Here is a 16,129-nt window from a genome sequence, read left to right on the forward strand (position 1 = left end):
TATGTGTGTGTCAGGGCTCCAGCTGTTAGCCACTGCCAGTCGGGACCGTCTGATCCACGTCCTGGATGCAGCCAGAGAGTACAGCCTGGTTCAGACTCTGGATGAACACTCGTCCTCCATCACTGCCGTCAGATTTGCTGGTTAGTTGCTGGAAACTCTGGTTAGGTGTGTTCTGCTGTGCGCTGCCATTCAGCTGGCTTACAGAAGACTGCTTCGCTTTTCTTGCGCAGAACATAGAGCAGTTCACCTGGATGGAAAGATTTTCAGATGTTAAGGAACAGCAGTTGCAGCTCACTTCAGAGTGGTCGCTAATCTAATATCAGCTGGTTCTACATGTGTGATTTTAAAAACTGAGTAGAGCAGAAAATGAGCCATATTCTTCACCATAACAAGGTTCCTACAGAGTCTAGAAAAAACTTGTAATTATGAGAAAATGATAATGATCCCTTTTTCTTTGTTTCCTTGTTCCTGTGTTTCTTTTACTCTGTTTCTTTCCGTCTTTACTTCTTCATAACTTTCTTTCTGTTTTTCTTTCTTTCTTAAAAGAAAAAAAGAAAGAAAAACTCATTTTTTTCTTCCTCCCTACAAAACACATTTGTAGGGAGGAAGCAACCTTATAATGGTTGCTTCCTCCCTTATGCACCTCTTTCTTTTCTTTTCTTTTCTTTCCTATGTCCTAAAATCAGGTCAGTTAGCTTTTGTCTTTCTTTTCATCCTCCCTTGTTTCAGTCTTTCCTACTTTGTTCCTTTGTGTCCTTGTTGATTTTCTATTTGCTGTAGAAGGATCTGAGATTAATTGTTTAATTATAAAAGGAAAGTACTGAAAGCTGAAGCTCTAGAATTTGTTCTTAAGTTGATCATACCGTTAGAATCTGACCCGGGTCTGTCTGCCTGTGATCCCTGCTGTGGATTTTAACTTCTCCTCTTCGTCATCCCACCAGCCAACGAGGGGAAGGTCTGGATGATCAGCTGTGGAGCAGATAAGAGCGTCTACTTTCGCACAGCTCAGCAGGTAGGAGCCGCATTACTTTCCAGCAAAGAATCACTGGATGATGTTAGAAAATAAAAAACAGAGGGAAAAGTGTTAATATTGCAAAATAAGAGTCCATCTATTCTGTTTACTGCCAGATCAGTGATAATCACATGTTTTTCCCTTTCTATCTTTCTCAGATGGGAGAGGGTTTGGAGTTCACCCGGACGCATCACGTTGTTAGGAAGACCACTCTGTACGATATGGACGTGGAACCAACCAGGAAGTACGCAGCAGTGGGCTGCCAGGACCGCAAAATCAGGTAGAGCCCCACGCTGCTATGTTTAGACCTGAGGACCTAAAACTGTGACGTACATGTTGATGTTTCAGTCTCCACAGGGCAGACATGATGAGGGAAAACCTTCAGATAAGAAACATTCTTTAGCTTGTTTGTTACACCCAGTTGTTTGAAAAAAACAGATTTAGAGGGACGGAAAAGGAAATGAGACTTTGTTTTTGTTTTTATTGAAGTTGCACTGGGATTTCAGTTCTACAATAGCACTTCACAGTGACACTTGATTAACCAGTGCTGAAGTCACATTCAACATATTCTAGATATTTCAAAATAAATGTATAAAATTAGTGCATTAATACATAATTTTACTTTCTAAAAACCTCATATGTTGTGAAAAAAAGCCTAAATTCCACCAATCCGCCCAGACTCGTTTTCTTCCAGCTCATGTTCAAAAAAGACGCCCTGCTGTGGGAAAACCTGCTCAATCTGCCAAAGCTGCCATTCAGTGTTTTTTTTTGTTGTTGTTCTCTGGCAGTGTTACAGCGCCACCGATTGGCCTTGCATATCTACTGCACCATTTTCTGCAGCGCTGCAACCTGGCCTGTGAAAACACATTTGTTCTTAATGGTTTACAAAAATATATTGTGCTTGTCTCTGTGTGTTCAGGGCCTTCATCTGCAGGTATGTGAGCTGCTGCTGCTGATGATTTTTTTTTCTGCTTCATCTCTGCAGAATCTTTAACATCGGAAGCGCCAAACAAAAGAAGGTGTATAAAGGTTCTCAGGGCGAGGATGGGACTGTTATTAAGGTAATCAGCTGCTGGTTACCCTGGTGATGTTTTAAAGGAACACTGGGTCATCCCCTTCTTCTTTTTCTTCTTCAGGTACAGATCGACCCATCAGGACTCTACATCGCCACTTCCTGTTCAGACAAGAATGTCTCCATCTTTGACTTCTTTTCTGGAGAATGTGTGGCCACCATGTTTGGTCACTCAGGTCAGTGGAATGTGTGTGTTATCCTCCATCTTATTTCTGTGTTACCTTTTTGAACACATGCCTGAAATCAGAGCAAAGCCGTTCCTTATAGTGAGTCTGGTTCCTGTCTGTGTTTCAGAGATCGTAACGGGGCTGAAGTTCAGCAGTGACTGCAGACACCTGATCACTGTATCAGGAGACAGGTACCTCTAATATTTATTGCTATAAAAATATTTAGGCGTCTGAACTTGTTCTGAACCTTTTTCATATTTTGTCGCTTGACCACAAACTTCAATGTAACAATTTTAGGACAGATCTACGCAAACTAGTGCAAAACTCTGAAGAGGAAAGAAAAATGCCGCAGAGTGTTCAAAACCTTTTCCACATATGAAAATCTTAAAAGTATGGCATATGTGTCTATTTATTCCCCTTTACTCTGATGCCCCTAAATGAAATCTAGAGCTCGCCGAGGTGTCTGGTCTTTACGTTCACCATCAACACTTGCACTGATCCATGTGTGTTTGTTCATGCAGCTGTATCTTTGTGTGGCGTCTGAACCCGGAGTTGACCATCAGGATGAGGCAGCGGCTCACTGACCTTCGACCTTCCAGCACTGTTCCTAACTCCCTCAGTGCATCTGAGCAGAAGGCTATAAAGCCCAGGTAAGACAGATCAATTGAGTTCAGTCAGTCAGGTTTATTTGTGTAGCACATTTCAGCAACAGAGCAGTTCACATCATAAAAACAACATGCAGTCAACAATTGAAAAAGAAGTAACAGATATTGCAATTTGATAAGTGCCATCATCGAAATTATTAATATACACTGAGTATGTTGGTCAATATTCCATTTATTATGGTTGAAAAGCAGCTCTAAGCAGGTGAGTTTTTAGTCTGGGTTTAAAGGAACTCAGTGTTTTAGCTGTTTTGTAGTTTTCTGGAAGTTTGTTCCAGATTTGTGTTGCATAGAAGCTGAATGCCGCTTCTCCGTGTTTGGTTCTGATTGAGATGAGAACCAAGAAAGTAAAGAACATTCAGTCAAGTTTGCCTTCAACAGAAACTTTATTTAAAGAAAGGATGAACAGTTCTAGTTGATTTGCACGCGTTGAACATGTTGCAGTGTGCTGACGTGTTGTTGTGTGTCGTCTGTCTGAGCAGCGGGGCCACGCCCAGTCCTTGTGTGGTCAACCTGTCCTCTGATAGCGACACAGAGGAGGAAGAGGGAGGGATCACTACAGACAGTCCGGAGGAGGCTGCAGGTCAGACACTGCCATTATCTTCATGTTAGACTTGATATCAACACAACCTTTAACCTTAAAGTAGTCAAGTAATCTCATCTTTTTATATTCATGTGTTTTTCTCTTTCAGAAGTATCTGATGAGATGCACAGCAAAGAGATCAGGAATGTAAGTAATTTTTTGTCTAATATTCCATGTTTAGTGACATAGAGAGAAACTTGCATGACTTTATGCAGAAAACGCCTAAAAACTACTAAAACTGATCTAAAAAAATCATCTAAACATGACCAATAAGTTCCCATCTCTGGTTTCATTTTGATCTTTGATTTCAACACATTTCTTTTTAAGAGCTACTGCTTTCAAGATAATTTGCCAGCCTTCCTGCTGTGAGCAGTCATTAAGTATTTGTTAGGATCAGAGGCACCACCACAATGAGCTGTTGAGAAAGAGCGTTTGTCGTAAAACATGAGCAAAATGACGACTCAGCGGATATTTTAAACTGGAGGCAAAGTCAGGCAAAGTAATGGAATTGTTTATTTGTATAGTTTAATGTATTTCTAATATTGTATAGAAAAGGCTTGGGTGGTTAAATGAAAAATCTGAAGAATGTAGCAATTTTTAAAATCCGATTAAAATAATCTGAATAATCTATAGAATAATCGGTCTCAAAAATAAAGATAGTATTTTTGAGTCGGTTGCCGGTCAGGACTGCTGAAAATTGGCAAATCTTTCCAGTTGATTTTTTTATTACATCTTCTCCTATAACGACAACTACTTACAGCAGACTAAAAACTCTGTAAACACCATGTGCTCTGACTCATCAGGAAACGTCAGAGGCTCCGCTCCCTCGCCGCCGCTGGTCAAGTAGGACAGCGAGCGCCGACGGTGCCCTGATGGTGAAATCCATGTTAGACCTGAGGCTGCTGGACTCATACTGCCTGGAAAGTCAGGAGGAGCAGGAGGAAGTAAGGCACACACCATATGGCTGAAGGCTTTATGTTGAAAACAAACTCCCTACAATGTGACACAATTATTACATTTCTACACTTGATCCTGTCCAATCAGGAGAGGGCCTGGACCTACGCGGACGACTCGACCAGGAGGCAGGATGTGGAGCCGATGATTCATCGGAACAGTGATGAGCTGCAGAGTACAGTTAGTCTTCTAGTTCCCTCTGTGAGGGTGAGAAACTCTTGATTTCAGTCGAATCCAGTAATGCTTTACCTTGAGGATGTTGGTTGGAATAATAAAAAACAGTTACATGCCAATGCCAAACAGTTTTTGGTGGAGGTAGTGTGATGATGTGGGGCAGCATCTCCCTCACTGAAAACAAACAAGGCTTGTTAACTTTGAGGTATTCTCAATCCAGAGAGATATGAGGATGAGATTCTGCAGCCAGCAGCTATCCCACGTCTCCACTCTTAGGGGCTAATCTTTATCCTCCAGGATTTTTAACCACAGACTACCTGCACAATTTAAGAGTGAAGAGGTCAACCTAATACCAGCACTGTGTCTAGCTTAACTTGTGTAGTGTGTCTCATACAGGAAGTCCAAAGCCAGTTCAGGTTGTCATCCTTGAATAGGACAGTTTTGTGTTTTTAGATGGTCTGACTTGGATTGACACAAAATCCACATTCAGACACCAAAATCAATCAGGTGTCCCAGATCGCCTCCAAATGTGTCCTGCTGAAAGGACTAGTTGTTCTAAGTCACTGATGACTTTACTTTGGTGTGTGAAATGTGAGACAATAATGAGTTTATGTATTTTATAGGTGATATTTTGTGTTTCTATCTATTTAGGAAGATGATGAAGTGAAGATCAGTCAAAGGCCAGACTTCTTCCTGCTGTCCCTTCAAAGCCTCGACAGAGAGGATCCAGTTCTATTTCCTGACAAATGGGAGGACAGAATAAGCCTGGTGGGAAGGTAACACACTTCATGGTTTATATAGAGTCCCGCTAAAGTATTCACACTCTTAAGCTTTTTAATTTTTGAACTAGTATCTGGCAGACAGTAGCATATTCTAAAATAGCCAACAACCTCTTCATGCAACACAACCACCTTTATATTGCTCCAGATTTACTGCATGCGTCTCCGCTATGCTCTGCTGCACACTTCACCAGCAGAGTACAGCTGTAATTGACCATCCACTTAGAGCACGGACATCTGTGCTTCAAAAACTGCCATCAGACTTGTGTATGTTTTTTTCCTCTTCATTTAACATGTTTTGACTAATGCAAGTAATCTTCCAAAGTGACACATAGTCTAATACAGTATTAGAAATAGAGCTGAAAAACATGTGCTACCTATTTAATCATCACTGGTTGTCCTTGGATAGCATTTTAGAAGTTTCATGAGCTTTAAGTTTGAAGGAGTTGGCGGAGTTCACTCTTCATCATCAACAGAATGATTCACAGCATTTCCTAAAGTCCAGCACAGCTACTTTTCCACTCTGAGTACAGATCAGCTTCTAAACACCTCCATACAACCTGTCAGTGACTTCCAGGTGAAGGAGGCGTGTCCCTCTGCTCCACATGGCCGGCAGGACAAACCCAGTCCGGACAGCGGCTGCTCCCTCAGATTCAGCTCTGCCTTGTCCAGTCCGGAGAGACCAGCTGCAGACAGTATGGAAAGGCGTCATACAGTGATATCTGGCTGAGATCATTTGTCAGCCGTTTGTGATTCTGTTTCCTTCCTTTGATCTCACCAGATACTGAGCGTACAGAACCTCTCAGTGTGGATGGGAACTCCTCAGAGCTGGAGATGGAGGAGGACGAGGAGGAGGGAAGACAAGAAAGCCGAGAGGACGGGATGCCTCAGGCAGTCCCTCAGACTCCAGACCAGGAGGCTTTCCTGAAGGAGCACTTTGTCACACTGGCTGAGCTGTCTGCTTCAGGTACAGCAGTACACTCTAGAGCCTGGGCTGATCACTAGCTGCGTTTCCACTGACCTTAAATTTGCATGTTTTTTGATAAAAAGTTTTTGGGCTAGTATGAGTTGGTATTTCAGCCATATCAAAATAGATTTTGCAAAACTGCAATGGAAACACTCTTTTTGCATCGCACGAGTCACGTGATCAACAACCAGATGTCCCTACTGGCACAAATAACAAAGAAGGCACCAGGAAGTAGTAAGAGTATCATGGTACTGCATGTTTTTTAATAACTTACTATGTAAACAAACTTATTCATGTGTGATTTTAATTCTTTTAATTCTGGAAACACTGCAATTGCAAAATTTTATTTTTTTCAACATTAGCAGCATAGCAACAAAGTTTTGCACATTTTTGTAATGGGAATGCATCTGATATGATGTTTGAAACTGTTGAACACAGCGTTCCATCTCCTCCACATGAAACCTCTTGTTTTCCCATTGTTTCCTTTCACACATTGTTGACCTTCATCCTGCTGTTCCCCAAAGTGCTTAAAGGGCTGGAATAAATACAAAACATGTTCCTTTCAGCAGTTGTACAACAATCTGCCTTCTGGGTCTCAGCAGGTTGTGTGAAATGTTTGTGTTACCAGGTGATCCAAACAGGACGTGTCACAGCTCCTGTGAGAGTCTCAGCATCTCCTCAAGGTTCCTCTCCCAGAACTTCTGTGGAAGGTAAAACATCTCTGATCATCATTACACAAGACTTACAGAACCCTCTGAAAGTATCCACACTGCTTAAACTGTATAACCTCAAACTTCATAAGACAGACAGTCAAACAGATACCTTGATAGATTGAAACTTTGTTAATTGTGAAGAAGAAGGAAGGACATTACTGGCTTTTAGATTCATTTAGAGTACATTCAGACCATCCCTTTTTAGTCCACTTTAATGAAACTTCAGTCCCTTTGCCTAGAAAGTCTGGTTCGTTTGGGGAGGTGTGAACGCGTAATCAAACTCTGGTCCATCTACAAAGTGAACAACCGAATAGTGTGGTTTGAATGCACATGTGAACGCCAAGTGGATCAGAGACTGCTCCAAAAGCAGAAAGTGGACTATAGCAAAAAACATTCTGGGTAAAAATAACCAAAACAAACTCACTAGTCCAGTGCTAGTGGGATAAATGGCATCTTTTTTCAAAGACAAAAAATTATAATTCCAACAGCTAAAATCTGATGCCACTCCATTTTTGTTTCCATCTCGAGGAGAAAGCTTTTTTGTTGTTACCTTCCATGGTTTTTGGTTCAGCGCCTCCACAGACAAGAGGCGGGAACGGGTTTTTCAAAGGTTTTGGTTCATTTGACACTGTAATGAAAGTGAACCACATTAGTTAAAGATGTAACAAACGTTGCAACTTCGGTCCGCAATCAAACCTAGTCTACCGAACTACTGAAGAACAAGCTTTCAAAAGTTGTTTTTTGTGTGTGGTTTCGGAGATTGACGGTCTGACAGGACAACTCTCCCACTTCCCCGCTGTCTGACCGTGAAATTTGCTGTGCTCCCACTAAGCATCAAAGCTATGGGAGCTTTGGCTATGGTGCGCCGTGTTAAAAACCACRCCGCACCATCATCCTCCAATTACTGTGTGTTGTGTTCTTCTTCATGGTTTGTGCCAGTGGCAACATCGGGTTGTTGATCATGTGACCCGTGTGATGCAAAAAAGTGTTTCCATTGCAATTTTTGCAAAATAAAGCACTTCTGATGCGGCAAGAAAACCACCTTATCTGGGTGGCAAAGCATTTTTTTTTTATTAAAGGAAATTAGTGGTTTTCATTAAGTAAATTCATTTTTGAAATGTCAAATTATGCAATTATATAGTCAATGGAAACGCAGAAACACACACACAGAGACACACTAGGGTTGCTGTATACTGAACCATTTCTGTGCTCCTCAGTCGGACTGACTTTCCTCCCCCAATGTGGAGCTCCCATGGAGGGGTGGGAGAGGTGAAGGCCAGGCCCCTGGTCTCTGAAGTCCGGCCCCTGGTAGATGGGATCCAGAGCCGGACACAGGACAGCCAGGAGTCATCGGACCAGCAGGAGACTTCAAAGACTCACCAGGACCAATCACAGCTTCCTTATGCACACAGTCAGAGTCTGCCCCAGGGGGACGGAGCAGGGACCACCAGCCTAACCAATCCCCCCACCAAGACTCCGTCACAGGAGAAGGTCCAAAGCTCAGTCGAACCCAGAGGGAAGCAAGGCCTGGTGGTAACCTCTGTTGCCTCCCACCTGACTTCAGGGCTCAAGAAGGCCCAGTCAGTCCACAGCCTGCTGATCTGCACAGGTAACCGTCATACCCCCACCAGCAGCAGCCCACCCTTATCCACCCCTCAACAGCTGATCCTCTCTGTTCTTTTGTTTCATCAGGAGACTCTCTGGACTCCCAGCTGAGCTCTGGTCCGTCCAGAGATGCCCCTCCTCAGCGTCCCACCACCCTCCCCTCATCCCCTAGGAAGCCCCCGCCCACAACACAGTGGAATCTAAAGGTCAACTCCAGCTCTCCCCGGTCCCCCCAACAGGACAGCGCCACGGCAACGCCAAGGAAGTCTTCCTCGCCCTCTCTGACATTATCGGCGCCTCGCTCCTACATGAGCCCCACCGCCAGCTCCATGGCTAAGGTGTCCCGCTCTGTCTCCATTGGCGACAACCTCCACATCTCTGAGCCTGAGGATGTTGCCGTGTCGTCCGGCTCAGTAGCGTCTCAGCTCAAAGAGACAGCATCCTACCCGCCTCTCGTTGCCGTGGTGCACTCCAACGCCTCTCTGGCCACGCCCCAACATGCTGCCATTGTGCCTGTTGTCGCCTCTTCCTCTTCCTCATTGCCTCTGTCAGCGGGTAGCTATGGTAACCGAGCAGGCCCTTCTTCCCGGATCCTCCAGGCTCGCGTCCCAGGCAGCAGCCGTCCTCTTCCGGACAAAATCTCCCTCGACTCCTTCTCCCCTTCCTCCAAGCCTGCTGGCTCCGCCTCCTCAGAGCCGTCTCCCCTAGTGTCCGTCTGTCCTGTGGGTCTGCCCCGACAGGAGGACACTCTGACTCGTGCAGGTACCAGTGGAGACGCCATAGACGATCCAGGTTTGGCCTTCCTTCTCACCCTCTTTTTCTTCATCACTTCATCCTGTCATGTCTCTGGCTCCGCCCCTCCTCCTCTCCCTCTGCAACGGGTGAGATGTGTCTCCTGTTGGCCTTTTAGCTGTCTCCCTTTTTTTCCCTTCTTTTCTGCTGCCTCCCTCCACTTGTATGAGAGTGTATTATTGTGAACAACATACAGTCACGTGAAAAAAGGAGGACACCCTATCACAGCCTGTGTGTTTTCTGACATACTTAGGCATGAATGTCATGTTTAGACCTCAGACATTTACCGTAATATCTGGAGTATCGAGCACACTCAGTAACTGCAGCCTTTGCCCTACCATCATTCAAGACAATTGCTAAATGTAGGTACTGAAGGTGTTCACAGTTAATATTGTTGACATTTAAGTACAAGATAAAGTTATTTGCAGTTTCCGTTGCTACGTGGTCGCTCTCCACTGGTTTTATAACTGACGCATTGAACGCATTTTCTCCCAAAAATTAAGATTGGTCATGATTCTTTCCCCTGACTGTAGTTGCTGCTGTGCTGTGTGTTTATTGTCTGTCTATAAAGTGAAGGTGGAAGTGAGCTGACCTGTTGCTGCTCCTCTTACAGATCAGCCGGTCAGCCTGGAGACATGCAAAGCTCTGACCAATGAGCTGCAGAGATGCTTTAAGAGAGCAACACATCTCTACAGGAAGGTGATGATCACATGTTGCTCAGACTGTCTGCTTTCCTCTGCTAGTCCTGCTGCAGCTCATTGTCAAGTTACATTATTTTGTCACTTTATTTCCCCCTACCAAAGCACATCTGCATCCTTCCTGTTATCTGCTGAAAGTATCTCAAACACTGTTTGATTTTAAAAAGTCCTTATTGCTTACACTTCTCTAAAAATGATAAAACAACTTTGCCATGCGGCACTCAGCCTTCTTATTATCAAGTAAAAGTCTTGCTCTTTACTCCCAAGAATGAATCACAGCCGTTTGTTGACATGGTGCAGAAAATAGAGTTTGGCTGTTTGCAGAACATAGCTAAATTGAAGTCTTTTTAAAAAAATAATATTGTGCATAAGGAAGAGTGACCCTCTGGTGCTTTTTACATTGTGTATGTTTAAGTCATCAGGGTTGATCAAGCTGAAAATCTCCTGATTTCAGTCATCAGCTCTTCTGATTCTTTTCTGGGCTTCCATCAATAAATCAGCCCAGATTTCCTTCATTGGTGGAGATCGGTCATCAGCCGAAACGTACATGTGAAGCCCATCTTTTTCCCTGATCTTATCTACCTCAGCAAAGGTCTAAATATCAGCCACTGTCCTCTTCTGCTGTGCAGTGTGACTGACAGACCGGACCGCCAGGTCATTGCTGCCAACTCAGCGACTTTCTTGGCTACATTTAGCGACATTCAGACAAAAACAAAATCACTGTCGGCCAAAATTGTAATCATCTAGTCAGGCTTTTTAAAGTGTGTAATCAGAAGACTGCTGTTGGTGAATCCTTAATTTTTTTCCACTTATAAGATGGAAAAAATGTCTTATTATAAGTGAAATATTCTGCCTGTGGAACTAGTTTTCTTTTATCAATTTTACAGAATTAAAACAAACTTCTACATCTTGCTGAAAATTACTTGTAATTTTGGTTTATCTTATTTCAAGTAAACTAAGATATTTGCACTAGAGACTAGAGCATAAATACTTGCTATTGTTTTGTGTTTTTGCAGTGTTTAATACATTAACATGTAGATTGTTGTTCCAGGTAAGCGGCTCCTCGGCAGATGACTCCTCCCCCAGCCAGTGTCAGATGTCTCTCCTCCTATCAGAGGCCTTCCAGGCCATGAGGGCGGAGCTGGACTCTCTCCCTCTGGGCTCACCCAGCATGCTGGGACTGGAGGGGGCCTTGGGGGGGGTGGGGGAGGTGAAGACGGCGGCTCTGCTTGAGGAGTACTCACTGCTCCTCCTACAGGCCGTCAACAGGAAGATCAACACCCCCACCTGAGCTGCTTCCACTCCACACATTAAACTCAAACTTCTTTTCTCTCCCTACTTTTGAATATCTTACTTTATTTTTTATTCTTCCTAGTCTGACACTGTTCAGTGAACCTTACAGCTGCAGCCTCACTCACCACTTTACCTCCTCATTCATCCTGCGCTGTTTTTTTCCTGAACATTCAGTGTGTTTTTGTCACACAGAAAGCACACCGGGGGCCAACGTGGGGCTCAGTTTTTGCACTTGTTTACGCGTCAACCAGAGGAGACGGGACCTGACGGACTCTATCTCTGCTTTGTGAATGACAACTCTACCTCCTGACCTCCAGCTGCCCCCAGAAACAGTGTCAAACTCTCTTTTGGACGCATTTTTAGATTGTCGTTTTTGTTTTATTACCAGGACCTTTAAAGTCTGTCTGAAGCTCTTGCAGACGATTGCTCACTGTAAGTAGGAGGAAGTGAAAACCAGCGATGAAAGAGCAATACTTTGTCTAGACTTGATTGATGTAAATGTTCCTGCATCTGCATGATTCCTGAAGCGATCAAATAACACTTTGTATTTATTGGTGATCTGTTACACTACTGACTCCGTCCCAAAGAGACCGGAGTGTTTTTAGAAGTCTTAAGGTGGAAGTCCTGATCTGAGCCTTAACGCACCTTCGTTCACCTTTTATGGCAAACGCTACGGGGCTTTGTCGGGTCAGAGCTGGGGAACTTTGTTCACAGAGACGTCAGAGTTCTGTTTCCTGTTGTTTTTTGTCACGTTTAATAAAAGTTTCACACTTTACTCTGATCTTCTCTTTCTTTAACTCAGTTCTTTACTTTGACTGTGCCACAACACACACAGCACCATCAGAAATTGGGATTGCTCACTTTTTTCACGTTAGATTGCAGACTCATTCTTTCAAATAAATCAACACAAAAAACAACTCTTACATCTCACAGTCAAAGCAGATCTTCAGAAATGTATAAAATTGATAGTTATCTGAAAAGGTGTTTGCCACCTCATTGATTTTCTTTTTTTCAGAACATCAAACCATTTAAAATATTAAGACAATACAAATAAACAAAATGCAGTTTTAAATGAAAGTGTTTATTATTAAGGAAGAAAAAAATCCAAACACATGGCCCTTTGTCTCGCCACTGGTTTTATAACTGACGCATTGAACGCATTTTCTCCCAAAAATTAAGATTGGTCATGATTCTTTCCCCTGACTGTAGTTGCTGCTGTGCTGTGTGTTTATTGTCTGTCTATAAAGTGAAGGTGGAAGTGAGCTGACCTGTTGCTGCTCCTCTTACAGATCAGCCGGTCAGCCTGGAGACATGCAAAGCTCTGACCAATGAGCTGCAGAGATGCTTTAAGAGAGCAACACATCTGTACAATCATGCATTGATTATCTCAATGCATTGATTTGTTCTAAGTATCTGTTCAGTGTTTGGATGGGTTTAGAGTCACCTGGTGACATCATAATGTAGAGCTGTGGAGCATCTGCGTAGTTATGGCTACTTGTGTTTGAGCTAGCAGGAGCATATAGATATTAAATAGTAGGAGTCCCAAGATTGAACCTTGAGGTCCCCCAAATGTGATTTTTCTGTCCTCTGCCATGAGACGTTACCTGTTGACATAAAAAGTGAATGGGTAAGATTCAAACCAGTCAAGTACTGGACTAGAGAATCCAACTCAGCGCTAAGGTGACTTTATTAAAATGTCAGAATCAAATGGTGTCTTTTTTTCTTTTCTTTTTTTTTTTTACATTTTTTTCCTAACTTGATTTTTCTGTTGGGATGGGATAGATGCGATATTACACTTCTTTTTTTTTGCCCCAGTTTTTGATGTCACTCAGCATTCCAACCATGACCGGATCTGTTCCCAACCTGTATGGAGAGACATGCAGGTTGGGATTAGATCATACACAGCATAGACAAGAGACAAACCACAAAATAATACACATATCCAACCTGATGAAATGTGTACTTATACTCATCAAGATGCTTCAAACTGAGTTTGTTCAAAATGGAACCACTGACTGACCTTTCCACTGACACAAAAAAATCAACTTTTATTTCAGTCTGAATGAAGACTCCATGTTGCTCCTGACTCAGCTGGGTCAGACCGGGAACAGCAGGAAACCTGAGAACACGCTGAAGTTTCTGGAGTCGTCATAGAGCCGATAGCTGGCTGGCAGAGCGAGGCGAACCTGATCACCCCGGTCCAGCTGCAGAGCCACTGCACTGGTCATGGAGGTGTACCCTCCGTGGTCATTCAGATCCAGGCTGAAGCTGACTGGCTGCTCGTTCCGGTACAGGTACAGGCCCATGTAACCCTTCAAGTAATCTGCAGCCGTGAAGCTGAAGAAATAAAGTCCTGTGACTGGAGCGGTGAAAACACCTGCAGTAGCAACATTCATTCATCAGTTCACTGCCCTGCAGTCAGAGAGAGCGTTTACAGAGACGGTCCTCCTGCTACCTGCAGAGCTGTTGTAGCCTCGGCCAACGTTGGTGATGGTTTTGGAGAAGATCAGAGTAGTTTCTTCATCAAATGGACCGACTATTCCTGAATCAGTCAGACCGGCTGAGAAAGCCACCTTCAGCTCATCTGAAAGAAACATGTTGGAGCCTCAGCAATCAATTGATCAATCAAATTTATTTGTACAGCACATTTCAACAACACGGCCTTTCAAATGCTTTACATCATAAACATCATATAGTCAGCAGTTGTGAAAATCAATAGCAGATTTTACATTTTGTCAAGTGCCGTCATTAAAAATCAACACATCAAATATGTTGGTTGGTCGATATTCCATTTATTGCAGTTCAAATGGTTCAACTCTAAACTGGCTTGTTTTTAGCCTGGATTTAAAGGAACTCTGCGTTTCAGCTATTTTTCAGTTTTCTGGAAGTTTGTCCCAGATTTGAGGTGAATAGAAGCTGAACGCTGCTTCCCCACGTTTGGTTCTGTGATGACATCAGAGCTGAAGACTTTAATTGTTCTCTCTTCAGTCTGATTGGCAGCTTAAATGAAACATCTTCAATATTTTTTCATTGTTTCTGAACGTCAGGGCGCCCAGAATGTCTCAGGAGAATTTACCTTCTGTGTTCCCCTGAGCCGCAGTCAGTCTCTCTGAAAGTGAAGCCAGTTCAGCTGCTCCAGCTGACACATAAAACACAAAACCCTTCATCCAGACACAATATGCAGAAACAAACTGCTAAAAAAACAACAACAACAAAAAATCTGTAGTTATCCGTCACCTAGACTTTGATTCTTCAGATCATCCAGAAGCTCCTTAGTCACATTCAGTCTGAAAGTCACAGCTGACAGTTGGGTTTCAAACTCTGAAAAATAATTCATTATAAATCATTATTACTATAATATGACTCATTAAAATGTGTAACGATGTTTAGAATCAGACTGGTCTAATTTTCTCAAACTGTTAACTAAACACTGAGTTTCTCCAGGTTTCACAAAGTCAAATTTAAGACTTTTTAAGACCATTATGAACAGAATTTAAGACCTGGTTCTCCACAAAAATTCATCCAGCCAGCCAGCCAAGTGCTGATAAGTTCGCACTTATCCATAATAGATGCAAAAAAGCTAACTCGCTAGCGGTTAATTATCAGTAGACTCAATGGAGATATCTGAGTGCAACTCAATATTTTTCCTGATAGAAAAGTCTCAGGGGAAAAAAAACATATATAAACCATTAAAGGTTCATGTCACGACAAAATTTAAGACATGGTTAATGTATTAAAGGCTTAAAAATAAATGTAAGATATTTTAAGGTCTGAATTGTAGATACATTCATTTAAGACTTTTAAAATACTTTTGAAAGAATTCCGGGACACACATATTTCCATAGAGTCCCACCTTTGTCTCATCAGTCCACAGAATGTTTTCTCAAATGTCTTAAAATTAAAATGACCTATAAATCTGCAAATATCTGTGATTTAAAGCCCAAAGATAATAAAAAAACATCTTGAAATGATTCATTGATCAAATGATTTGTGAAAATGTGACTGACCTGCAGTTCTGCTCTGTTCATCTGTCAGTCTGGACTCCATCCTGGAGAACTGAGCTGAAAGTCACACATGGAGTTGAAATAAACATCATTTATAACATCAGAATAGTTTAACCATGTAACTAGTAACAAAGCCACTCATTATTATCGTTATGTAATAATATTGATTTAAAACAGAAACTCATAAGTTTTAATCATCTATTTTAACAAGTTTGTTAGAAACATTATGGAATAACTGAGAGTCATTTTAACCTGAACCAGACAGTTTGGACTGGAGGATTTCTACAATATTTACATGTGAGACAGCAGATCTGGAGCAAGACGTTCTGTTTCCTTGGTTCGGATGGTAAAACAAACCTGCTCTAGCTAAGACAAGTTATTAAAAATGTTCAGAAAATGCAAAAGTGTCACATGTTACCTGAGCTTCCTGTTTCCTGCTCCTCCAGCCGTTTCTCACTGACTCTCAGTCTGACCTCCAGAACTAAACAGGATTCATTCATTCATTTTATGGTTTCACTGAGGATGAACAGAACCAAACACAAGACCTGATGATGGTACCTGCAGACTGATTCTTTAATTGGTCCAGTTGTTCCTCAGTAGAGCTCAGTCTGGTCTCCATGTCTACAGAACAGATCAGATTTTATTCATGGATTT

At 42.6% G+C, this 16,129-nt stretch overlaps 3 protein-coding genes across 4 annotated transcripts in view; 1 reads left to right on the forward strand and 2 right to left on the reverse strand.

The window, feature by feature from the left end:
• mapkbp1 (mitogen-activated protein kinase binding protein 1) overlaps positions 1 to 12,246 on the forward strand; it is a 38,277-nt gene extending 26,031 nt beyond the window's left edge. For both annotated transcript variants that reach the window (XM_008398725.2, XM_008398726.2), the window contains 19 exons: positions 15 to 140; positions 942 to 1,012; positions 1,171 to 1,292; positions 1,998 to 2,073; positions 2,149 to 2,260; positions 2,379 to 2,442; positions 2,773 to 2,901; positions 3,396 to 3,496; positions 3,606 to 3,643; positions 4,300 to 4,440; positions 4,541 to 4,657; positions 5,276 to 5,400; positions 5,971 to 6,098; positions 6,185 to 6,370; positions 6,999 to 7,080; positions 8,301 to 8,692; positions 8,776 to 9,480; positions 10,094 to 10,179; positions 11,230 to 12,246. In XM_008398725.2, the coding sequence (XP_008396947.1) occupies positions 15 to 140; positions 942 to 1,012; positions 1,171 to 1,292; positions 1,998 to 2,073; positions 2,149 to 2,260; positions 2,379 to 2,442; positions 2,773 to 2,901; positions 3,396 to 3,496; positions 3,606 to 3,643; positions 4,300 to 4,440; positions 4,541 to 4,657; positions 5,276 to 5,400; positions 5,971 to 6,098; positions 6,185 to 6,370; positions 6,999 to 7,080; positions 8,301 to 8,692; positions 8,776 to 9,480; positions 10,094 to 10,179; positions 11,230 to 11,469 (3,041 nt within the window). In that variant the 3' untranslated portion in view covers positions 11,470 to 12,246. The remainder of the gene's footprint in view (positions 1 to 14; positions 141 to 941; positions 1,013 to 1,170; positions 1,293 to 1,997; positions 2,074 to 2,148; positions 2,261 to 2,378; positions 2,443 to 2,772; positions 2,902 to 3,395; positions 3,497 to 3,605; positions 3,644 to 4,299; positions 4,441 to 4,540; positions 4,658 to 5,275; positions 5,401 to 5,970; positions 6,099 to 6,184; positions 6,371 to 6,998; positions 7,081 to 8,300; positions 8,693 to 8,775; positions 9,481 to 10,093; positions 10,180 to 11,229) is intronic.
• Positions 12,247 to 12,605: 359 nt separating this feature from the next.
• On the reverse strand, positions 12,606 to 16,090 carry LOC103458133 (complement C1q-like protein 2). Its single transcript, XM_008398724.2, has 7 exons — positions 16,034 to 16,090; positions 15,894 to 15,956; positions 15,479 to 15,532; positions 14,709 to 14,792; positions 14,548 to 14,610; positions 13,927 to 14,055; positions 12,606 to 13,848 (listed from the first exon to the last, which is right to left on the reverse strand). The coding sequence occupies exons 3-7, from the start codon at positions 15,516 to 15,518 to the stop codon at positions 13,568 to 13,570; spliced, it is 597 nt and encodes a 198-aa protein (XP_008396946.2). The 5' UTR covers positions 15,519 to 15,532; positions 15,894 to 15,956; positions 16,034 to 16,090; the 3' UTR covers positions 12,606 to 13,567.
• Positions 15,854 to 16,129, reverse strand: part of LOC103458132 (putative uncharacterized protein MYH16) — a 9,431-nt gene continuing 9,155 nt past the window's right edge. The window contains exon 11 of the mRNA XM_008398723.1: positions 15,854 to 15,893. The gene's annotated coding sequence lies outside the window, so the exon portion shown is untranslated. The remainder of the gene's footprint in view (positions 15,894 to 16,129) is intronic.

Source organism: Poecilia reticulata, linkage group LG22 (assembly GCF_000633615.1).
Source record: "Poecilia reticulata strain Guanapo linkage group LG22, Guppy_female_1.0+MT, whole genome shotgun sequence".
Classification (NCBI taxonomy): Eukaryota; Metazoa; Chordata; class Actinopteri; order Cyprinodontiformes; family Poeciliidae; genus Poecilia; species Poecilia reticulata.